The sequence below is a fragment of the Typopeltis vanoorti genome, chromosome 11, assembly GCF_054136105.1.
Source record: "Typopeltis vanoorti isolate ZY-2024b chromosome 11, IOZ_Tvanoo_1.0, whole genome shotgun sequence".
In the NCBI taxonomy this organism is placed as follows: Eukaryota; Metazoa; Arthropoda; class Arachnida; order Uropygi; family Thelyphonidae; genus Typopeltis; species Typopeltis vanoorti.
Window position 1 is genome coordinate 88,440,598 of NC_143559.1, and position 26,046 is coordinate 88,466,643.

At 36.0% G+C, this 26,046-nt stretch overlaps 1 protein-coding gene across 1 annotated transcript in view; it reads left to right on the top strand.

The window, feature by feature from the left end:
- Positions 1–26,046, top strand: part of LOC150101833 (transmembrane protein adipocyte-associated 1 homolog) — a 237,980-nt gene that overhangs the window by 48,048 nt on the left and 163,886 nt on the right. The window contains exon 3 of the mRNA XM_090400676.1: positions 15,522–15,654. Coding sequence (XP_090256802.1) covers positions 15,522–15,654 — 133 coding nt within the window. The remainder of the gene's footprint in view (positions 1–15,521; positions 15,655–26,046) is intronic.

Sequence of the window (26,046 nt, forward strand, 5' to 3'; positions counted from 1 at the left end):
TATCAAGCAATACTTAGTCTGTATTTGAGTTGTAAGTCAGCAGTTAGAATTGAAGGATGTACAGTAAGATGGTTTAATATTAAATCTGGTGTGAGACAAGGATGTACATTATCCCCTCTGTTATTCATTATCTATATGGATCACATTATGAAGGGAAGTGTATGTATTAAACATGATATCAGAATTGGAGATGTTAATGTCAGTTCTTTGCCTTATGTGGACGATGTTATACTTCTAAATAAATCGGCTACAAGTTTACAAGATTCCCTGACTAAATTGAATAACTGTTGTAATAGATATGGTATGAAGGTCAGCAATAAAAAGACAAAGACAATGAAAATAGATATAATCGTTGAAAATATCAACTGTGTTTTGAACAGAGAACTTGTGGAACAAGTAAAACATTTCAGCTACTTAGGCACGATTTTTAGGTCAGATGGTAAATTAAATATGGAAATAGACAGCAGAATCAAGAAGGCTGGTATGGTATGGTAGGAAGTCAATTGAATAAATTCATATAAAATAAGAGAGAAATTAGTAGGAACACTAAATTAGCTGTATACAAAATAGTGTTCAAACCAGTTTTAACTTATGGATCTGAGAGCTGGGTCAGAAGTAAAACACTTGACCAAAGACTAGAGACCGCAGATATGAGAGTCCTGAGAAAGATTAGAGGTGTCAACAGATGGCATCAATGGCAATATCATATTAAAAACGAGGATATTAGGAAAGAACTTGACATTGTCAGCATCCAGGAATGCGTTAGCAGAGCTAATCTCAGGTGGTATGGTCACTTAAACTGAATGGGCGAGGAAAGATTAGCAAAGCAAGTGTTCTCTGCCAGGTTGGCAGGAAAATGACCCAGGGGAAGACCAAGGTATAGGTGGATTGATACGGTACAAAGTGTCTTAGACGATAGAAATATAAGATCTGATAGTGTTGGAGTCTTGAGAAGTAACAGACTGATTCGGAGGAAAATTGTAGATAGGAAGTTAGTAATGATGTAAATTTTTCATGTAGTACTGTCATATCCTGTACACCCCTTGAAGGTACATGTCAGGAATTTGATGATGAACTGTACAAATTAAACAAGAAACAAAATATTATTTATTCTTTTCTTAAAGTATTATTTAATTAATTGATGTATATTAAAAAAAAAAAAAAAAAACTGTTGCCAATAAAATATGTGGAGAAGTACTATTTCCCATAATAGTAATTTTCCAAGTATTTTATGGGCCACTCTGTATGATATACATATAGCTCATTGTGTTTTCACCATTGAGTCTTTCTGGTTTCTCTTCTGCTTGTTTAATTTGAAAGTCGTACTGAAGAGGAATGCTTTTGATACTAAAGCAAAAATTCATTGTAACATAAAAATACTGCATAAGTATCAAAGTTATTTCTCACACCTCACTTAACAGTAACATCCCCTGATGAGATAAACAAATCTAAGACCTTTGAGCCTTCTGCATGCTCTGTTATGTGCTGCCTAAGGTAATGGTTTTCCAAAAACTGAAGAAATTCATTCTCTTTTTCCCAGATGCTGTCTTTCCATTCCAATCTATATTAACAGAAATGAAATTGCTCGTATTGATCACTTTTTTTTTTTTTATTAGCCAGACCAATTTGCCTATGCATTTCTCTCTCTCACTTCCCTCCAGATTATCAAGTCTATAGCAACATCCAGATAAATATATCATCCTGTCCACCTCTTTCTTACTATATACTGTTTCTAAACCACTGTCCCTATTTGCTCCTTGCATCGCTATCGTGAATAGGCATAACCCCTCTGCTACCATCAATAGCATTCTTTCTGCCCTGTCTGTCTGTCTTCATGAAAAACATATCCTTCCATCTCTGTTCTATCAGGATGTTATCCTCATCCATCCACATCTCTTATTCTGATCATTTTTAGGTGAATGACTATCAGTACCACAATTTCATTCTCCTTATTTCGAATACTATACTTCTGACATTTGTAAACATATATACTAGCTCATTACTGAGTCTATAGCAAATCCCACCAATCCTGTTTCTCAGATAACCCCTCCCCCAAGTTATTCTTCTCTAATCTTACATCACTCCCATACCTAAATGTTGTTCCCACATCCCAGGAAATTTCCAATCCTTTCCTGTACACTCAAACATCAGCTTTATATCCATCATTCATATCTCCCCACAGTATCTCCTTATTTACCCTGACTTCCCCTGTTTCTTTTTCTCTCTTGTGTTCCTTCTCTCTCTCTCATAATTTTCTACATTTATGCCATTCATCTCTCAATTCAGAAACTTTCTCACTCTACTTTCCTTCTTTTCCACACCATCTATTGCTTCCTCAGGTCTTCCATGCACTTGCCATCTCAACTCATCACTATCATACCTATAATAAATTTAGTTTAATCCTTTATCCCAGTGAGAGCAAACAAAGTTTACGCCTGAAAATATCTTCAGGACTGAATATAGTGTTGTACTATCTCACCTTGGTAAGTAGTGCAACATGTAGCAAAGGCGGAGCAAGCTACCAAAACTCCTATCCCAGTATCTCCCATAATGCAAAACACATCTCCTTGTGGATATGTATACTGTTATGCATTAAGGGATTGGCCACTACCCAGGCTAGTTTTGACCTTTATTGAGGTCTCTTCAGTGGGAGCCAGGCCCAGAGATTTTTCATCATTCACTATCATACCTAGGCAACACTTGACTACCTTCCTCCTCCTACCACATTTTTATCTTTTACTCTCCTCAACAACCTCCTGATATCTAGTCTTACATGCTCCTTGTTACCAACTGAACCATTAATGTCTTGTACCACTGCCAACTCTTTTGCTCACTTACTCTTCTTGTCAAGAGTACAATGTTATCTGCATCGAACTTAGCTCTTTGCTTTATGCAGATGAAGTACTTCTAAGCACATGCAGTGCAAGTTTCTGGAGGATTCTCTTACTAAATTGAATAACAGCTGTAACAAATTTAGCATGAAAATCAGCAAAAAAAAAAAAAAAGACCAAAATTATGAAAATAGGCAGGAATATAAATAACTTCAGCTGCGTTCTGAATGGAGAGCCTATAGAATAAGTGAAATATTTCAACTATTTAAGCACAGTTTTTATTGACGATACCAAGTTAAATCTGGAAATAGACAACAGAATAAGAAAATCTGGTATGGTAGGGAGCCACTTGAATAAATTTATATGAAATAAGAGAGAGAGAGAGAGTATATTTTGAGTGATCGATCTGAAAGTTGAGTTAGAAATAAAGCACTTGTTCAAATATTAGAGACCACAGATATGAGAGTTCTGAGAAAAATTTGGAACATGTACAGATGGCATTAGTAGCTTAATAATATTAAAAATGAAGATATTGGGTTGGAACTTGACATCATTAGCATTCAAGAATGTGTGAGCAGAACGAATCTAAGGTGGTATGACCACTTAAATAGAATGAGTTGAGGAATGTTTAGCAAATCAAGTGTTTGATGCCAAGATGGTAGGAAAAAGAACCAGAGGAAGTCCAAGGTATAGGTGGATTGATTCAGTTAGAAGTACCTTAGAAGAACGAAATATGAGATGCAACAATATTGGAGTGCTGATAAGTAATAAACTGATTTGGAGGAAAATTGTTGATGGAAGATTATTAATAATGTTAACTTAATCACGTAGTGCTATCATGTATTCTTGTGTAGATGCTTAAGTGCTGTGGGGACATTATGTTGGAGGTTTAATGGATTTTTTACAACACTCAAAATGAATTAAAATAGAATTTAATACTTCATATATTTCGTCCTAGTCACTAGGACATCTACGGGGATTACAAAAACAATTAATGTAACATGCACACAAAAACTTACAATACTAAGCCCAACCACGTGGGTGACACTAAGTCCTATCTAAGTGGAGCGCCCTCTAAGGGCGGTCATAGGTGGCCTGGAATGTAAGGTGGGACCTCTGGTGATGAGTGTTTCCCAAATCTTCGGAAGCTTAATGCAACCGTATTTATTTAGATTTGGTTGGTTTCTGAGAGCTGCTGCTGCTTCTAAGAAAAGTCTCTCTTTCTTGAATTTGCTGTGGTGGAGCATGGTGGTTCTTAATACCAGCGAATACAATCATAAAATGAACATTATCCTCCGTGATCGCGCTACCTACATCCCGCTAGAACACGACCCCACAAAAACACAAGTTAAAAAATTAAAAATCTTATTTAAAAAAGTAACCTCCTGGCCCCCTGACGTCACGAAAAAACAAACCTTTCCACTCCCCCCCGAATATACGGTTTACCAAAAATCCACAAACCCAATTCCCCACTCAGGCCTATAGTAGATGCCACCAATGCACCTTGTTACAGACTGTCTAAACAGCTGGCCAACCATCTGTCCCCCCCCCCTCACCGGAAATTCTGCATCCTATATAAAAAACTCGACCCACTTTAAAGCCCTCACAGAAAATTTAACCTTGAATAATACAGACATATTAGTAAGCTTTGATATCTCCTCATTGTTTACCAATATTCCCTTAACTGACACTTTATCTCTCTTAGAAAACGTTTTTCCCTCTGACATCTTAGATCTCTTTTCCTTTGCCATCAACTCTGGGTATTTCTCTTGGAAGAACAAAATCTACAAGCAGATAGAGGGAACCACCATGGGTTCCCCCCTCTCACCTCCCCTTGCCAATTTCTATATGGAAGATTTCGAAAAACAAGCCTTAGACTCAGCTCCACTCAAACCGTCTATCTGGCTAAGATATGTAGATGATGTGTTCTCTATTTGGCCTCATGGCCCAGACACGTTAGACTCCTTCCTCAGTCATCTCAATAGCCTACATCCAAGAATCCAGTTTATTATGGAAAAAGAAAAGAACAATTGTTTACCCTTCCTAGACACCTTAGTCACACTCCTGCCTAATGATACACTTACCTTCACTGTATACAGAAAACCCATACACACAGGCAGATACATTCACAAACTCTCCCACCACCACCCTCTCGCAACAATATGGCATCATTAAAACTCTTACCAAGAGAGCCCACAATAAGCCCAGAACCGCCCTCACTACTGAGCTTAACCACATACACAGAACTTTCCTCTCCAATGGCTAAAGCGAACACAGTATCAAAAAAATAATCAATTCCTCCCCCATTCCCTGTCCCTCTCATCAACAAGATTTTAAAAATGCCATCTCCATACCCTACATCCGTGGCACTTCGGAAAAAATAGCCAAGATACTAAAAAAGTATAACCTACACACAGCATATAAGCCCTACCGCAAACTTGCTACCCTTATCCGGTCTACGAAAGATCAGCTCCCTCCTCTCTCTCTGCCTGGAGTTTACAAAGTACCCTGTTCCTGTAAGCTTGCGTACTTTGGACAGACAGGCAGATCAGCATCCATCCGCCTGGAGGAACACAAGTCGTACATCATTGAACACAACTATGGCCATTCAGGCTTGGCTGACCATGTGTTGGACACCACCCACAGAGTATCATGGAAGAAAACCACCATGCTCCACCACAGCAAATTCAAGAAAGAGAGACTTTTCTTAGAAGCAGCAGCAGCAGCAGCTCTCAGAAACCAACCAAATCTAAATAAATACGGTTGCATTAAGCTTCCGAAGATTTGGGAAACACTCATCACCAGAGGTCCCACCTTACATTCCAGGCCACCGACGACCGCCCTTAGAGGGCACTCCACCTAGGTAGGACTTTAGTGTCACCCACGTGGTTGGGCTTAGTATTGTAAGTTTTTGTGTGCATGTTACATTAATTGTTTTTGTAATCCCCGTCGATGACCTAGTGACTAGGACGAAATATAGGAAGTATTAAATTCTATTTTAATTCTTTTTGAGTGTTGTAAAAAATCCATTAAACCTCCAACATAAAGTGCTATCATGTAGCCTGAACAGCCCTTGAGGGTACATATCCAGAAATTGATGACGATGACTCTTCATGTCCTTTCTTCAATCATTCTATCACCAAGAAAGCAAATCTTATGCACCTTCTCATTGCCCACACTTATAATAACAGAGTCCCCTTATATAGCCACTATTGAATCATATACCATTCACATTGCCATCTTTTATTCCATTCTTCCTCTTCAAACTAGTAATAGAGATGTAGTTTTTATCTTTTAGAGAATGCATTATAGAGCTGAGTGAATTATTACTGCTACCTGGAATGTATTCAGTCCATGCAACCAACTGCCAGTTATTGTACATCAGACAAACAGGCCAATCTCTTTCTGTATACATCTGTGAACATTGTTTCTATATTTCAAGAATGCAAGAAATCTGGTCTAGCAGAACATGGGATTACTAATAATCCCAATTTGAAATGATACTAAATTAGTACACAGATGTTCCCATAAATATGAGCATCTCTTTAAAGAAAGTGCTGAGGCTCTTCTTCATTGCTCTAAACCTCAACCTTAATAGTGGACTTTCCATGCCAAAACTCTGGGAAATCATTATCAAAAAACTACCATATTTACTCGAATATAACTCACTTTTTTTCCCCAAAATTAAAGTTAAAAAATCATGGTGCGAGATATATGCAGGGATTTTTGGAAACTAAAGTTTTTCAGGAAAAAATTAAATTGATTTATAATTAAATCCTCAGTATTCATTATAATTTATAATTGCTCACATTATTTATAAAATAAACAAATTTTAATTTTAATTATCGTCATTCACGCAATTGCCAGCTCACCTTCATCACACAATATATTTGAATCTTTAGCGACAGTGCTTCTGTAATTAAATTTTATCATTTCGCAATCATAAGATCACCATGATTTAAAAAATCTGAAAATGGGTATCACCAAGAATCTCCGATTCACTATCTCTACTGCTGGTCTCACACGACTGGTGCAGTAATAACAAAGATTGTGTGAATCGACAACAAAGGCAAGCCAACGATTGTTGAGTTGAAATGCTGATTCTCTTCAACTGAATTCCAAAATATCTGAAACTGCCATAACAACATTCACTATCTATTTCTTTAAGTTTTAAACTTTTTTCGCATGTGCGGTTTATGCGAAACTTCTTTATTTCTTTTTTTCGTCAAGTAAAATCAAGGGTGTGAGATATATGCGAGGGTGAGTTATATTCGAGTAAATATGGTATACAGTTTATATATATTTTATGCATGCACGCACACTCTTTATTTGATCCTAATAGCATGTGTTTTAGTTGGCTGTCCTGCAAATCCATACAATGAAAAATTCTAATCTTCATGTACCTTTGTTGTGCTTTGATTTTTTTTTTTTTAATTTCCCACTATATTACACTGAAGATAGGTCACGATATGTGTACTGAAATATCTGTGCCTTAGCCAGTCTTAGATGAATAAATTGTTGTCCTATAACTCAATTTTCTTAGGTTAATCTACCTTTTGAACTGGTCATCACATCACTGGCTATTTTAACTATGATTATTCTGTTACTGATATGTAGAGTGTTGACTAATGTTAAGATTTAGAAGTAATCCATTTCTTTCCTTCTCCATATGAATAACAGAATACTTATCACTTCAAAGAGCTCCATTTCCTTTCCATTTTGATACAAATACAGATAATATGAAAGTCCATTCTTCTTAGTTTGTTTTGCATTTGCTCCAGTTTTCTTATTCTGAATAGCACTTACATTCTCTGTTGTTATTTTGATGTAAAGGATTTATGCAATAAAGACTTAAGGAACCTTGCTGCCTCCCCTACTGAAAACGACCCTTCTTGTCAAATATCCATTTTTATTAATTCTTCGATTCTTTCCATGACAGCTTATCTTGGGACAGTCAGTGCAATAATATCACATTGCTTTCTGCATTACAATATCATGACAGCTATCTGTATATTCTTGAAGATAATCTGTTTGAAAACAGTGGTTGCAGCTGTTCTCCATTAGGGATATTTATTGACTTTCTGGACCATGTTCTGTAAAACAAGGACACCTTGTGATGGATGCCGTTTTTCATATAACCTTATCCTGCGTTTGTGAGGACTATTACCATTCAACCAGATACAAAAAAGTATTACCTTTGTAGAGCTTCTTGTTTTCTATATTAACTGGTAGTTTTCTTAACTTTTTGCACCAAGATCTATTCTGCTCAAGTGTCTTTCTCCTTTTTACGAAGGAAAAAGTTCATATTTAAGGTCCAAATTTAGATTTCCAAACTATTTCTTGGTTGTTCTCCTGGTATAAAAGTAGGAGTATTTCATATGTTCTAGTAGCAGTAAGATTAAAAATGCTTTCATCTCTATAGAACACTAAATCTCTTAATGCATCTACCATTATTTTATAAACTTTGCTGGGTTTGTTGTGATTTGTTCTTTTCTGCAATTAATCCTGAGAATTTTTATATCAGTAGGGTATAAGTAAGGTTTTGGAAAGAAGCAACCTAGTGACACTTTTCTGAAATCTGGAGATTGTAATTGTTAAAGAGCACTTAAGACAGTTCCAGAAAGCAGGGTCGGGTGGAATAGAACATGAAGGGAGAAGCAGATTAATTGCATTTGCATTTAGACTATAAAGGGACTATTAAGGCCCAGTGGATAATGGAAGAATGATGGCAGAGCAGAGTCCATGGAAGTACATTTAACAAAGATGCAGAACTGAAACAGGCAACTTTTGAGATAGTTGAATCACACTCTTTGAACGGCACCAAGATCACCTCAGTCATGTGAACAGTATTCTAATGATTAGGCGTATTTGTACAGTGTTAGTGGTGTCTAGAGCAAACTGATCTTGTTTTGATTTGTGTATTACTAAAGGTAAGTTGAGATCCCTTTCATGAGAAAAAAGGAAAAGACTGTTTTCTGTAAACATCAAAGTCATTAGGTTATCGTCGTTCCATTGAAGGATGGCAACAATATCAATGTTAGTTTGGGATATTTGTGCACTGCATGGTTTAGATAAATGGAGTGTACTATCTCAGCAAAGCTGTGGGTAGGATTATTGGTGAGAGAGAGAGAGAGCAGGTCATTTGTACTTGCAAAAGAACAGAACCCTGAGGGATTCCTGCATTAGTGGAGAAGTTCAAAGAGAGGAAGCCACTGCCATGACTTATATTGAATCACCCAGTTACAGAGGGTGGAAGATAAACCAGAAAATTCTTTGGAAATGTTGAACAACAGTTACATTTCTCCAAACCTTTCCATTCATTTATATTTGATATAGGCCAAGCGATCTGTTGTGGATATCCATAGAAATGGAATTCATACTGGTGGACTACCACGTAGTGGAGAAGTTGACTGTTAATGACCTCCATTATGATAGTGATTGGTCAGTAGTTTGAGAGTGGACTTTTATTTATATCTTTTTTGAATAATTTGGATATGCTTGCTTCCATGTATTGGGCTACATGTTGGGCAGGTTGCATTTCTCAAGCACAACTTTTGAGTACAGTTGAAGAGATACTTTTTGGTATCCATTTTTTTTATTTTATTATTTTTTTTTGTTAACTCTGCAGAGGTTGCGGCTGATCTGACAAATACAAACAAATTGTTTAATATAAACATTTTTACACATATCCATTGTATAGCTTGGAGGTCATGAGTAGTTGTGCATGCATATATTACAAGTGATATTCCACACTGTTGATGTGGTTCAGTTTTGGTTTAACACATGTTATATAAAGGTGTGTGATATTTCATAATAAATTGTATCTGAGAGATACCGCTACCTCCGATGTCAGTATAGTATTGGTTTATTTTTTTTATTATTATTATTTACTGTTGAAAATGGCTGGAAAAATATATCGATTGAATAATCCATCAGATGTTGAAGAGATTCAGTAATTTTGTTACTCGAGTCCGATGATGAGAATGATAGAGTCAAATGCGAAAGTGATATTTGATAGTAAATTGTATCTGAGAGAGACAGCGAACTCCGATGTCAGTACAGTATTGGTTTAGTTGTTGATTTTTTTCTTCTTTGATCAATGATTTCTAGATTGTAACTGAAAATAAATAAACCATCATGTATTATATTTGCAGTTTTTTTTTTTTTTTTTTTTTTTTTTTTTTTTTAATCACATTTTAGCACATAGTAGTAATGAATGTATCTCTCAGATACACGCAACCTACTCGGCAATTTTTTCAACCGCAATCTCTGCAGGGTTAAGATTCTTCCGATGTCTTTTTTCCAAAAGACATAGGAAGCATATAGTTCCCTGTTTCCGATATGTTTGGAGGAGTTTTTGCTTTGGTCAGCTTTATCCTCAGATGCTGTAATACTGTGCAAAACTAATATGGTCTATTGACATGTCAGTGTCTGTAGAGTGGTGGTGAAGATTTTGGAAAAGTTTGTAAGAGATCGCATACAAAATGTATTGCCATAGAATCAATACTCTGCAATGAACAGTATGGGTTTACTACCAGAAGGTCAGGTTTGAGTAACTTGTTCACACTTTATAATAATGTCAGTCGAGTTAGACAAGGGAAATGGATACACCACAAAACTTTCCAAGTTTGCTAAAGCGTTTGATAAGATTCCACATGGAAAGTTGTTGCATAAGTTGGAGGATATGGAATTGGATTATAAATTACTATTTTAAATAAGAGGATGGCTGAGTGACAGATATCAAAAAGTGATGTATGGGTGTTGAGAGTCTGTAAGATTTAAGGTGACCAGTGGTGTACCCTAGGGGTCAGTCCTTGGTCCAGTGTTATTCATTCTTTACATTAATGATATTGGGAATGATTTAACAGGTGGCATATAGCATTTGCTGATGATGCAAAAATAGGCAGAGTTATCAAGAATGTAACTGGCATGCAGTACCCACCGAATAATTTGAATAAGCTGGAATTGTGGACATGTGAAAATGGTTGTCAGTTCGATACCAGTAAGTAGAAAGCTATGCAGCATGATGCAATGAGATATCTAATGGCATATTATATTGGCTAGACTATGCTTAAAGAAAGTGACGAGCTAGGAATCTTGGAATTTTAGTAGATAAGAAGTTGAAGTTCAGGCATCATATAGTAAAAATCATGAATACAACTTAATTATGATGATGAATAGAATGCTGACATGTGTTTATGTTGACATAAAAACATGTCAGCAAGAGGTTGCTGGATCAACCTATAGTACATTAGTACCGTATGTGGGTAAGTACCATATATGTAAGAATAAGGAAGTCATTTTGCCTCTTTACAAGGCTTTGATATGACCTCATCTGGACTGTTGTACACAGATCTGGTCCTCTAGCTATTGAATGATGCAAATATAGTGGAGAGGGTGCAATGGAGAGCACTAAAGATAATATCAGCACTATGATATTATTATGGAATGCAGATTATGAGGTGAGGTTGAGAATTTGCAGACTGCAGATGCTAGCAAATAGGAGAAAGAAGGATGATATGATAGAGACCTAGAAACTTCTGAAAGGATCATACAGTAGATGAAATTTTTCATTTTATGGAGGGTAGGGAAGAGAATGAGAGGACATCCACAGAAGTTGAGAATGAATGTAGTCAAGAAAGGTAATTTTTTTTTTTTTCTTATAGAGTGGTGTGTGTGATCGGAATGACTTTCCTTTGCATTTACAACCGCTGCAGGTTGTAAATGCAAACAGCATGAATGAATTCAAGAGAATGCTCAAAATCTTTCCACTTGGTTATATTATAAATTAAAGATGCCAAGAAATTATATTATTGGTTTCATCCTTTATCCAAGTGTAAGCAAAGTTTATGCATGAAGTAACTTCATGACAGGGCATCTCATGTATAGAGGCTGATGACTTCACATCAATTGCCTTAGTATCCCATAGTGCAATGCACATATCCTTACAGACATGTATAATATTATGCATAGGGCCACTATCCAGACTGGTTTTGCCTTTATTGATTTCTCATCAGTGGGAGCCAGACTCAGAAGTCTGATGCCAAGGTTGAAGTAATGCACAAGTCATATTTCCATATACAAGTAGCCAAAAGGTGTCACACATTATTAAAATACCCTGGATTAGAGATAGATGTTCAAAATTCCAATTGGTTATATTATAAATTAAAGATGCCAAGTAATTATATCTTGGTTTCATCCTTTATCCAAGTGTAAGCAATTGAAGACAATTGATGTGAAGTCATTAGCCTGTATATATGAGTTGCCCTGTCATGAAGTTACTTCATGTGCAGACTTTGTTTGCTTATACTTGGATAAAGGATGAAACCAAGAATATAATTTCTTGGCATATTTAATTTATAATTCAAGAGAATGTATGGCACATTTGATATGATTTAATATATGGCCTCCTTCGATAAGTTTCTGACTTCCTGGAGATCTCTTGCAATAATAATAATAAAGTACCATGTTGGGTGATGACTGTCCCTCTTGGCAATTCGGAGAATAAATTCTCCCAAGTTTCATCTCTAGAATACAATACTTTAATTAAAATGCATTCTCTTACAAATAAAAATATATTTAATAAATCAATAGGAAAACTATACATTAAGAGGGATTCTAATGCCATGTCACACAAATCAGAATCAGAATGCAAATAATCTGTAATACAGAAGACATTATTAGTAGTACAAATGCTACCCCAGAAACATTCATAAAAATATGTAAAAATTTTGTCAGTCTTCCTTCAACTTATAATCAAAACAAAAGCAGTAAAAATTTTCTCTTAATTGTCAAGGTAATTTTAGAAACGGAAGGCAAGAAATAGAAAAAATGGGGATCTCCTTTGAAGAAAGCTTCAGAATAATCACTACTATCCTAGTACCAATAATAATTGGCATAACAGTTGGTATGACAATTAATAAAATAAAGCCATTAGAAGTCCAATTTCCAAGATTTTTCTGAGGAGAACATAAAATAAAATAAATAAAAAAAATTAGACTTTGAAATCTTAAGACTATTAGAAATGAATAAGCACAGCAGTATGTGAAACATTAGTAACACTAAAAACACCCCAGCATCTTGGTCTCGGTGGAGTGTATTTAGTATTTTTTTTCTCCATTTCCTATACAGATGACCAAAGTGAAAACTCCTCCTAACGTATCGGAAACAGGGCATCATATGCTTCCTGTGTCTTTCAGCAAAAAGACAGAAAACCTTAAAAACACGTGTGTGTGCGTGCGTGTGTGTGTGTATATATATATATATAAACAAACCTCGAGAACCAATTATAACTTACTGCATTAAGAATCAGTCACCACTTTTGATTAATATTTACTGCAGCATGGGGGTTGATTACAGTTACCAAACCATGTAATGTAGAAGCTGAAACAACTGGTTACCCACATTCATGCCTCAGAGTTCTTTAGTTAATGTCATGTTAATTACCTCTGCAGCACAATTGGAAGAACAACAGTACATTGTGCTCTTTGGTTGGAAAAGGTCTAAGTTTGATTCTCGTCATGATAAGAGGAATCTATATATGGATTTTTCAATTGAAAGTGAGTTATCCAATCTCATATGGAGGTAGCAGAATTTTTGCTCCCAGAAACTCAGGTTTTTAATCCTGCATAGATGTAAATCAGCTTTGAGAACATTTCATAAGTCCTTTGAGGTGTCATATAATAATAATGTCGATTCCTTGGAGAAGGGGGATAGTCTATTGTAGAACTTGCTTTACTATTCATGCTGTTTACCAATCATATCTCATAAGCTCAAACCATTATATCTTCACAGATGGTTTATGTGAAGAGTGGCATACATGTATGTTATAGTGCTATGTCAACTATAACAGTGCTTAGTCGCAGTGTAAAGATATCTTTCGCTTATGCAATTTCTTATACACTGCTCACAGTACTAATGCAGTTACAAAAATAACTAAAAGTTACACTCTTAAAAGAAAAAATGAACTATTTTAGAGCAAATGAATTATTATTATTATTATTATTCCTGATACCTCCAAGGAGTCCGAAGACTCATCGCGGGAGGACATCTTCAACTGTCTCTACACCTTACCTCTACTACGAATCATCGCCATCTACCGCCCACCTCCAACACCACCACAACTAGTAATTTTTGTCTGTAAATTGCATGTGTTCTGAAGGGCTGATTTGTATGTATGCGGGATGAAAAACCCGAGTTTCCGGGAGAAAAAACCCTGCTACCTCCGTATGAGATTGGCTAACTCACCATCGATTGAAACCGACCAGATAACGATTCCTCCCGTCGCGATGAGAATCGAACTTAAGCCTATTCCAATCGAAGGGCGCAATGTACTGTCGTTCTTCCAATTGCGCTACGGAGGCACTATTGAAGAATTAAATTTTTTTGTATGAAACTGTAAAATGTTTTCATTACGATTTTAGCTTCTTCTCCATTCAAGTGTAATTATTCTTCCAATTCTCATAATATAAATAACTAATATCTAAGCTAAATATGTAAGCAGTTGGCACACTGTTACACAGGAATATGTTCAGTTTTCTTTCTCATGAAATGTTGTGTTTCAGGATTATGCTGAAATATTTGGTTTCTTGTAGATTTGTTTTGGATGAGATAATCATCTGAAATTAAGATATGGGATAATCTCTACTAGGTAGAAATTAATCAGATACATTCTATTTAAGGTAAAAGTTTGACAGATGAAGAATGACAGTGACAATCTCTCAAGCTATGAACAAAATTTACCAGTCCAAAATTTAGTTTTTGTTTAAGACTTTACGTGCACAATTGAAAAATTTCCTATGGAATTCTTGCTGTAAATCTTTATCATAGTCTACCAATTATATATTTGGTATAATCCCTTATCCAAGTGTAAGCAAACAAAGTTTGCACCTGAAGTATTTTCAGGACTGGGGCAACTTGTGGTAAAGGTGGTATAAGTTCTCATCACTTGCCTTGGTATCTCCCATAATGTAAAGCACATCTCCTTGCAGCAGACAAAGGCAAGTGATGAGAACTTTTACCACCTTTACCACGAGTTTCCCGAATCCTGAAAATACTTCAGGTGCAAACCTTGTTTGCTTACACTTGGATAAAGGATTAAACCAAATATATAATTGGTAGCATAGCCAAGTGAAAAAACTTCCATTAATTTATCATAGTCTGCTTTTAGCATTAATGTGCTACACCGTGATGTCATTCATTAGATAAGTATGTTCAGCGAAGGCTGCTTATGAGTGAGAATAAATCTTAATTGTGTCTTCAGGCTAACAAACGAAATAATGACTGCTTTTAATTATATAATAGGATTCCAGTGATTCCATATTGCAATGTAATGATAACACCCTTTGGTTACAAAGTAGGAGGAACATTTATGAGGTTTTTAGTTAAAATTGAGATAGCAGGATTTTCCCCTAATGCAAGACAAGCTAGTTGGAGACATAATTCACACACACACACACACACACACACATAGACAAACATAGAGACCATGCAGATGAGAGTAACTAAAATTGGATTTTTAGAATTGTTGATTATAACTGGCCATTGAATCTAATACAAAAAGTGTGATAGGATATGTTCATTATCTGAATTTATCCAAATATATATATATTTAAAGCAAGCAAGCAATAAAATTTTTTGATTAAATACATATGAAATTTTTATTATTAAATTAACTTCTTTTTCTTATAGTGTAAGAATATGGGACTTGATTATCATCATCCCAAATGTCCTTTTCTTGATCTTCTTGATTGTGCGTTTCAACCGAGCATGTCTTAAATTGAGAGCTACCAGTAGTCCCATTTTTTCAGCTTTTTACATTTTGGTAAGGAAGACTGAAAAATATTTTGTATTATTATTTAACTTGTTTTGAGAATAGAAATTTTAAAAATTAATAATAATTGAAAACCGCCATGAAAACAGTAGTCACAAGTGAGTATCAGAGTAACATATTGAATACATAACAGTATTTAATTTATTGCTCAAAATATTGAAATGAAATATATGTACTGATCAGGGGCATATATTCCTGGTGTACTAATTGTGCAGCGCACACCCATGGAATAGCAATATCACTGATATTATATTTTTGCATATATTCCTGTTAAAGGCTCCCATAATTGTTTCCTGGCGTCACCTGATTTCTAAAATTAAACACAGTATTCTAATGCTTCATGAAGAGGACACTTTTCAACATGTAAACATTGCATCACATTTGTGTTAATAGACTGGGTGTGCAGACACAAATGCGGACACCTTTGAGCCCTTTGAACAGATGTACAGAAGGCAAGGCAGGATGTGCACTGAGGTAGTAGCAGCTAGAAGCCAGTGGCTGTGATTGGTTACTGTGTCAACCAATCCAGTTGAACCTTACCATTTGTTATTGTTGTTTTACATGTTTAGGACCAATATAAATACATTTTTAATATAAAATTTCTATAAATAATTGATAACATTTTTGTCCATATTTACAATGGGAAACAGTGTTCACTATCTACTGAATCTCCTGTTTTCTGCCAGAGCTTACACGGATTGTATGATTATAGTCAAAGGAGTTGTAACTTGTGTATAAATAAATAAAACGAGTCATTTCAGCCTTTCTATGGTCAGTCTGGAAAAAAAAAATTTCCCAAGTGACACTACTTTTTCTGATTTCTATGTGTATTATATGGCTGTATTTAAAAATTGTATCAAAATTCAAATTATCTATATTCACTCTAGTATTTATGCTTCACATCACGAAGCATAAATCCTTTGTGCTTCTCACATAAACGGTGCACGTGAAGCATAGCTATTGTTCTTTGACCTTTATGCTTTCCATATTTAAAATTGTATTAATTGATAAATTAAAGTATTTAAAGTTAACCTACTATTAACAGCATTGCACCAATTAAGATGAGCACTGATGAGCGATGCACTCTTAAAACTTTCATACATTGATAAAAATGCAATCATACAATCAAATTGAAAATGAAATTTGTAGCATGGGTTGCATGAGCCACACGACAGCACACATGACACCACTAGTATGATATGCACTGGTATCCATAAGCTCAGGACAAACTATGTTTTTATCTGTATATGAAAAAATTTTCATGACTACAGCCAAATATGGACATAAATTGATTGACATGACATAAATTTATTGTCATTATACTGACAAATTATATTACAGAAAAAAAATGTTATCAATTTTCTACAGATTTGTAATGCGTTTTTGACAAAAGTTACAAATTTCCTAAGGATGTAGTTAAGGAATTAATGTGCAATGTTTACAGAAAACTATGCAGAGAGACATTTCAGTCTGGAATACGTCCACCCCAAACTGCAATGCAGCTCTCACATTGTACAATGCTTAGCACCAATTCTTGAGGTAAACTGGCCTGCTCCTCCTTCAGAGCAAGGATAAGGCCTTGTTTGTTTTCTGAAGGAGAATTTTAAGCAGCAATGTGTCTCCCTATTGCATCCCAAAAGTGTTCTTGATTAATATCCTCGGTTTCCAGACGTATCTCCACTGCCCATGTATTACGTGGTATATCATTGTCATCCATAAAAATGAATTCCTTGCCTACAGATCAAATATGAATGTCATATTTGATCATGAAACAATCAAATATGACATTCAATAACTTCATTGCAATATTGTCCACCTGTCATAGTCCCTTTTTCCAGCACTTGTAGCTTGGTGCATTCATTAAGCATAATGCCTTCCCCCACACAATGATCCCAGCACTACTGGATCTATACTCTTCAAGAACACTCTCACGATAGTAAGCAGCACCATTTTCACTCCAGATCAAGTGTTATCTAGAATCAGAGGAAAGATTAAAATAATTGTCATCTGTAAAGAGTACATTAGCCCATTCATGTCTTGTACAGTTTTTATGGATCACCACTGAAAATGTGCTTTACAAAGAACTGTGGATAAAGGGAATGCAGACTACAAGCCTTTGGGTATATAGGCCTACTTATTGCAGATGTCTTCCACAGTTTGTTGAGATATCGGTATACCTCATGCTTAAATGGAGTTGACTTGCAAGCTGACCTTCAGTGGCGTGTAGATTATGTTTTTCTGTTATAATCAAAAATCTGTTTTCATGCTCCATAGTAGAGCAAGAGCAACCTCTTAGCAAACATCTGGAACACATTCCATTCGTTTGAAATGCTGCCAAGAGCCTGGATACAAAGCTATATGAAATTCCAAAATCTCTAGCAATAATATCACTAATTCTACAGCCTTCTTCAAACTCTCCAATAATTTTTCGCTGCATGAAATAATCTAAATGACAAGACATCTAAGTTTGCAACTTTATTCCTTCACTAAAAGAGCTTCCTTCAAACACAATTTGCTTAGTGCACCCTTTTCTCTCTTATCCTTGAGTGCTACCAATTTGATTTCTACAGTGTTCTACTCAAAATCGTCAGTTATACAAATTGCCACAAGCTGATTCATCTAAATTCATTATTGTAATCTTCAGAAAAGTGTAAGAAACAAGGCGGATGAAATGGTTGCACTAATTGCGCCTGTTCACCCAAAGATTGTCGGAATAAGTGAGACACGGTTAGATGAGGATGACATCCTGACAGGAATAGAGATGGAAGGGTATGATATGTTTCATGAGGATAGAAGGGGTAAAAAGGGAGGGGGAGTGCTATTCATGATAGAGGAAGAGTTATGTCCATACAAGGTAGAGATGCAAGAGGGAAATAGGGCCAATGGTTTTGAGGCAGTATAGGTGAGATAGAGGTGAATAGAATCAAATACTTGGTGGAATGTTGTTATAAACCTGGTAATGTGGATGGTGGTGATAGTGAAATGTAGAGTCAAATAAGAAAAGGGTGATCATTATGGATGATTTTAATTATGGCAATATAGACTGGAATGAAGAGATAGCAACTGGAAGTAAAGAAAATGAGTTTCTTGAGTTTTTGAGGGATAACTACCTCAGATATGTAACAGAGGGCACACGAGGATTAAGGGTCTTGGATTTGGTCATCTCATCAGAGGATGTAATTATAAATGAGGTGTCAAATCATCCACCAATTGGTGAAAGTGACCATGAGGTGATTACCCGGGTGGTTGCCAGCAGTGCAGTGACCCCTGTGAAAAAAGGTTATATGTGGAACTACAAGGGGGGGGGGGTGATTATGAAGCGCTCAGGAGACAGCTTGCAGGTATAGCATGGAATGAGGAGTTAGCTGGAAAAGAGATCAATGCAGCTTGAGAGATTTTCAAAAACTATTTAGTAGATGCAATGTCTAAATGTATTCCAAGGGTGAGAAAGTTAAATAAGGTAGGTGTGAGATGGATGAATAAAGAGATTAAGCATGCGATACAGAGAAAAAGGGCATTGTGGAGGCAGCATAAGAGAAGTGGAAGTAGCCAATTTCATGAGGTCTACAAAGACCAGGCAAGGAGGGTGACTTGGTTGGTGAGAGTAGCTAAAGAGAAGTATGAACAGCAGTTACTAATGAAGCCAAAAAGAATCCTAGGGAGTTCTTTCAATATGTAGCCAGCAAAAGAAAGAATGATTATGGAAGGATGACATTGATTGGAGGAAATGGTATAAAGACAGCTGTTGCAGAATGTGTGGTGGAGATACTTAATGAGCAGTTCATTAAAATCTTTCAATCTTGTGAATGTGACTTCATGGAGAGATTGAGAGCAGCTGATGATGGGGAGGAGAGACTTGACTGTAAGTGAGTAAGAGGTGTTTGGGGAGTTGAGTAAACTAGATGTAAATAAGGCTGTGGGACTTGATAATATATCACCGCGTATTCTGAAGGAATGTGCCAGAGAGTTGGCACCTTCTTTGACATATTTTTTTAATACGAGTCTTGCACTTGGTCAAGTTCCTAAAGAGTGGAAGGAGGGCAAGATTGTGCCACTTCATAAAGGAGGTGATCGAACTCAAGCATCAAACTATAGGCCTATCTCTGTGTCAGGTGTTGTGGTTAAGTTGTTGGAGAAGCTTGTGAGAACTAGGATCCAGAATTGGGTTGACAACAATGGTATAATCTTTGATGGACAGCATGGATTTGCTAAAGGGAGGTTATGTTTTAGTAATCTACTTACTTATTACAATAAAGTGACTGCTTCCTTGGACAGAGGAGAAGGATACGCAGTAATATACATGGATTTCGCAAAGGCTTTTGATAGAGTACCTCATGATAAGTTGACAGTCAAACTAGAGTAGATGGGGTTGGATATTAGATTAGTGCATTGGAGACTGGCTATCTGATAGGTATCAACAAGTTGTGTATGGGGGTGGGATATCCAGGAAAAGGAAAGTCACTAGTGGAGTGCCTTAGGGGTCTGTTTTAGGGCCATTACTATTTAACTTGTATATTAATGATATTGGCGAAGATTTGGATGGAGATATTCAGTTTTTTGCAGATAATGCAAAGTTGGGACGAACCATAAAGAGTAGTGAAGATGTTGTTACCTTACAAGAAGACTTGAATAAATTGAGTGATTGGGCAAGCAAATGGGAACGTGAGCTCAATGTTGCAAAATGTAAGGTTTTAAAATTTGGAAAACAAAGATGGGATGCAGAATTTATGCTTGGTGAGAATATATTGTTGGAAGTTGAGGAAATAAGAGATCTGGGGGTGATAGTGGATAAGAATCTAAAATTTAGGGGACACATCGCCAAAATTGTGAAGACAACACAAAGACTTCTGGGAATGATGCGGAGGACACTGACGTGTAGAATTAGGGAGATTCTTGTTCCATTATATAAGACTTTGATTAGGCCACCACACATGGACTATTGTGCCCAGATTTGGTCACCGGGTTTTCAGAAGGATGAAGAGATGTTGGAAAGGGTCCAAAGGTGACACTAAGATAGTTTCTGACCTCTGGAATGTTGAGTATGAGGAAAGATTGAGAAGATGTAATTTGCAGAGTCTGGTGGAGAGGAGGAAGAGGGGAGATATGATACTGACCTACAAGTCGGTAGGGGGTTGTTATAAGATCAATGGTGGAGAAGTTCTGCAGAGAATAATGGGAGATCAGGGGAGAACCAGAGGTCATCCCTGGAAACTGTATAAAGAGGGTGTGAGTAGGGGAGTGAGAGGCAGGTTTTTTTCGTGCAGAGTTGTGAATGATTGGAATGCCTTACCTGAGAGTGTGGTGTCTGCAAAAAGTTTGAGTGTGTTTAAGACACGGTATGATGAGATGTGTGTGTGATAAAAGGACCTCCCAGATGAGTCTTTGACTCCATGAGGTCTTGGGAAATAATAATAATAATAATTATAAATGCATGAGAAGACTCTCCTGGTATGGACTCAAATATGTGGTTGTAGTGCATGAAAGAATTATTGTTGATGAATATACAGTTCATCATCATCATCAAATTCCTGCCATGTACACTCAAGGGGTGTACAGGATATGATAGTACTACATGAAAAATTTACATCATTACTAACTTCCTATCTACAATTTTCCTCCAAATCAGTCTATTACTTGTCAAGACTCCAATATTATCATTATCAGATCTTATATTTCTATCGTCTAAGGCACATTCTACCGTATCAATCCACCTGTATCTTGGTCTTCCTCTGGGTCGTTTTCCTGGCAGAGAACACTTGTTTTGCTAATCTTTCCTCGCCCATTCTGTTTAAGGGACCACATCACCTGAGATTAGCTCTGCTAATGCATTCCTGGATGCCAACAATGTCAAGTTCTTTCCTAATATCCTCGTTTTTAATCTGATATTGCCTTTGATGCCATCTGTTCACACCTCTAATCTTTCTCAGGACTCTCATATCTGCAGTCTCTAGTCTTTTGTCAAGTGTTTTACTTCTGACTCAGCTCTCAGATCCATAAGTTAAAATTGGTTTGAACACTGTCTTGTATACAGCTAATTTAGTGTTCCGACTAATTTCTCTCTTATTCCGTATGAATTTATTCAATTGATTTCCTACTATACCAGCTTTGTTGATTCTGTTGTCTATTTCCATATTTAATTTACCATCTTCACTAAACATCGTTCCTAAGTAGCTGAAATTTTTACTTGTTCCACAGGTTCCCTGTTCACAACACAATTGACATTTTCAACAATTCTACCTATTTTCATTGTCTTTGTCTTTTTAATGCTGACCTTCATACCATATCTATTACAACAGTTATTCAATTTAGTCAGCGAATCTTGCAAACTTTTAGCGGATTTATTCAGAAGTGTAACATTGTCCGCATAAAGCAAAGAGCTGATATTAACATCTCCAATTCTGATATCATGTTTAGCCACTTTCCTTCATAATGTGATCCATATAGATAATGAATAACAGAGGGGATAATGTACATCCTTGTCTCGCACCAGATTTAATATTAAACCATCTTACTGTACATCCTTCAATTCTAACTGCTGACTTACAACTCAAATACAGACTAAGTATTGCTTGATATAATGCCCCATTGACACCATATAACTGTAGTGTATTGAATAGCTCTTCTCTTGCCACCTTGTCATATGCCTTTTTCCAGATCGACAAAACTTAAATACAGATCTTTGTTATATTCCCATGCTTTCTCGACTATTTGTTGTAAAGTGAAGATCTGATCCTGACAGCCTCTATTTGTCCTGAATCCAACTTGTTCTTCACCAAGCTTTTCTTCCACAATTCTTCTCAACCGTTTCTCAAGTATACTGGCATAAATCTTGCCAAGAACGTTCAGTACGGAAATACCTTGGTAATTCTCACATTCAGTTTTATTTCCCTTTTTATATATGGGCACTATTAGAGCTCTACTCCAATCATCGGGAATTCGTCCCTCTGTCCAGGCTTTCTGAACTATGCAGTCAGCCACTGTAAGACTTTTATACCACCATGCTTCAGCATTTCTGTCGAATATGCATCTACACTACATTTCAAGCCTTTGATGGCTTTTTTTCTACTTCAAGTATGGATATGTATTCCTGACTGTATACCTGTTGAGTGTTTTTTACCACTGTGCTATCACTGCTTGTTTCATTTGGCAATTTTTCGAAGTAATTACTCCATACTTCATGGATATCTTTTTCTCCTGTTTTCATGTTGCTTTTATCATCTCTAACTCCTTTTACAGCACTCTTTCCTCCATTCCTAAACTTCTTCAACAACCTCCAGAATATTTTGCCACCTTCTTGATATTTATTTTCTATGTTCTTGCCAAAGTCCTCCCATGACTTTTGTTTAGCTAGTTTTACACAGTGTTTAGCATTCTTGCATTTGTCTCTGTATTCTCTAAGAGCACAAGCTGACTTATTTACCATTAACTTTTGTTATGCTTTCTTCTTTTCCTTCACTGCCTCTTTAACTTCTTGTGTCCACCATGGAGTTCTGATTTTTCTATTCTTGCAGACAACCTCACCACATGCCTCTCTGGCTGAATCAGTGAAGGTTTTCTACAAGGCTTGCCACTGAATCTCCAAGGTTTGGTTCCTGTTCTCAAACTGTTTAATTTTTTCTTCAATAATCTTTGTGTATGTTAGTCTACTGTTCACATCTGAGAGCTGCTCAACTTTTATTCGCTTTAAAACTTTCTTACGTGTTATTCTTTTCAATATGAAATTCAAGTTTATCCTGCTTAAGACTAAAGAGTGATCGCTTCCAATTTAAAATCCTCTGTACACTCTGGTGTCCTGCACCAGGGAGAAAATATCACTATCAACAATTACATAGTCAATGAGACTTTTCTTATTCCTTGCCTCTTCTCTCCATGTGAATTTGTGCACCTTTTTATGTTGGAACATGATGTTAGTAATAACCAGTCCATGTCCTGAGCAGAAATCCAACAGGTATTTGCTATTATTATTAGCTTTGCTGTTTTCTTCAAATCTCCAACCGGGTGACACCCCAGCCGAATGAAATTTTGTCATGTTGTGCCATCATTTTTTATTTTGGTTTAACCAATAAGAATACAATTTGGTCGTCTAAATCCTAAATTGCCAACCCATCCTCGTTCGTTCAGTATCCAGGTAGATACCCAACAGGGTGCACCACAAGAAAGTGAGGATTGGACATTAGGTCAGAAGCACTGGTCGGTTCTCTGCATTCCTTTAAAGGCTATGTGGAGGTTTCCTCTCAGTTATACAGTTATACAGCTTTGACCCTTGAGCACCCCTATACAGTTCATATATTCCTATATTGTAGAAGTTTTATGGGTACCTATGTTTCTTTCATCACAGCCATATACTGTCATCATACTACCGTTGCTATTATGCATGGTTTGAGAAACATAATCTGGTATAACTTGACTGGTCCAATAAGAGTCCAAATCTATAGTAGATTTCCTTTTGGATGAATTGGAATGTCACGTGTAGACTAGATTGCTTCCAGCACAGTATGAACTGGTTTGAAAAAATGAGCCAAAACATCTGGCACATATTATCCCCATCTATCCCAATGGCTTTAACAGGCCTTCCAAGCATGCTTGGATTTCGTAACCGAAATACGAGGATAGAATGGTCACTCCTATGGCGCATGTTATCACAAGCTGGTAATAAATGTAAGAGTTAAAAAGGAAGGTCCACATGTAATGCTATTTCAATACTTATTTTAGTATTGTGTAAATGAAAGAGAAATACTACTTGTCTGATTTAAAAAAAAAAAAAAAAAAAAAAAAAAATTATTACAGTAATCTGTGATATTGTTGCTAGCCAACTCATTGTGAAAATACTTATGTTATTCATGTATGGTAAAAAAGTAATCCTTAAATACCAAGTTTTTAAATTGATGTTGTTATAAATGAATAGAGCAGTTTATGGATAATTTTTGATTAGTAATTCATTACAGGAGCAGTGCTCTTTTTAACCATATAATATTATGAAAATAAAGATAAATTATAATGTTCATTAATCATATACCTTCAGGGGGTATGCAAGATATTATGATAGTACTACATGAAAAAGTTACATCATTATTAATTTCCTATCGAGTCTTCCAAATTAACCTGTTCTCTGTCAGCATTCCAATATTATCAGAACTTGGCATTTTTCCTGCCATCCTGGCAAAAAACACTTCATTTGCTGATCTTTTCTCTCCCATTCTGTTTAAGTGGCCATACTAGATGAGATTGGCTCTGCCAACACATTCCTGAATGCTAACAATGTCTTTCTTTCTTAATATCCTCATTTTAAATATGACTGCTTTTGGTGCCATCTGTTCAGTCCCCTAATCTTTCTCAGGACTCTCACATCTGTGGCCTCCCTTTGATTTAGTGTTTTATTTCTAATCCATCTCTCAGATTCATAAGTTAAAATTGGTTTGAACACTGTCTTGTATACTGCTAGTTTAGTGTTTTGACTATTTTTTCTCTTATTCCATATACATTTTTCTCTTATTCCATATTCAGTTGACTTCCTACCATAGCAGCTTTAATATTCTGTTGTCTATTTCTATATTTAATTTGGCATGGCACTAAAAATGTCTCTAAATAGCTGAAATGTTTTATTGTTCTATAGGTTCTCCATTAATGATGCAGTTTCAGTGTTTCTACCTATTTTCATTCTTTATCTTTTTAATGCTGACTTTCATCCAAATTTATTACAGCAGTTATTCAATTTAGTCAGAGAATCATACTTATAGGTGATCTATTTAGAAGTATAACATCATCTGCATAAAGTAAAGAGCTGAGATTCACATATCCAATTTTAATATCAGGTTTAATACCACTTTTCTTCATAATGTGATTCATATAGATGACGAATAACACAGGGGATAATTTACATCCATGTCTCACACCTGATTTACAACTCAGATATAGACTAAATATTGCTTGATATAATGTCCCATTTACACCTTATAACTGGAGCATTTTGAATAGCTTTCTGCTTAGCACTTAGTCATAGGTCCTTTTCCAGATCTTCTTCTTATTGTGCTATCTTCTATTGAAGGTCAGCGACCATCTTTGCGAACAAACTGCGATCTTGTGTTAATCTGAGCAGTTGTGCACTGCTCTTTCCTGTCCACGTCTTGATGTTGTCAAACCATGATATTCTTTTTCTTCCTCTAGTTCCTTTGCCATCAATTCTTCCTACCAAAATAGTTTGTAGAAGTTGGTATTTGCTGTTTCTCATGATGTGTCCAAGATATGATGTTTTTCGTTTCTTGATTATTTGTACAAGATGTTTAGCTTTGCCAATGGATTTTAAGACATCTTCATTGGTAATTTTTTCTGTCCATGATATCTTTAGCATTCTTCTGTATAGCCACATCTCAAAGGCTTCGATTT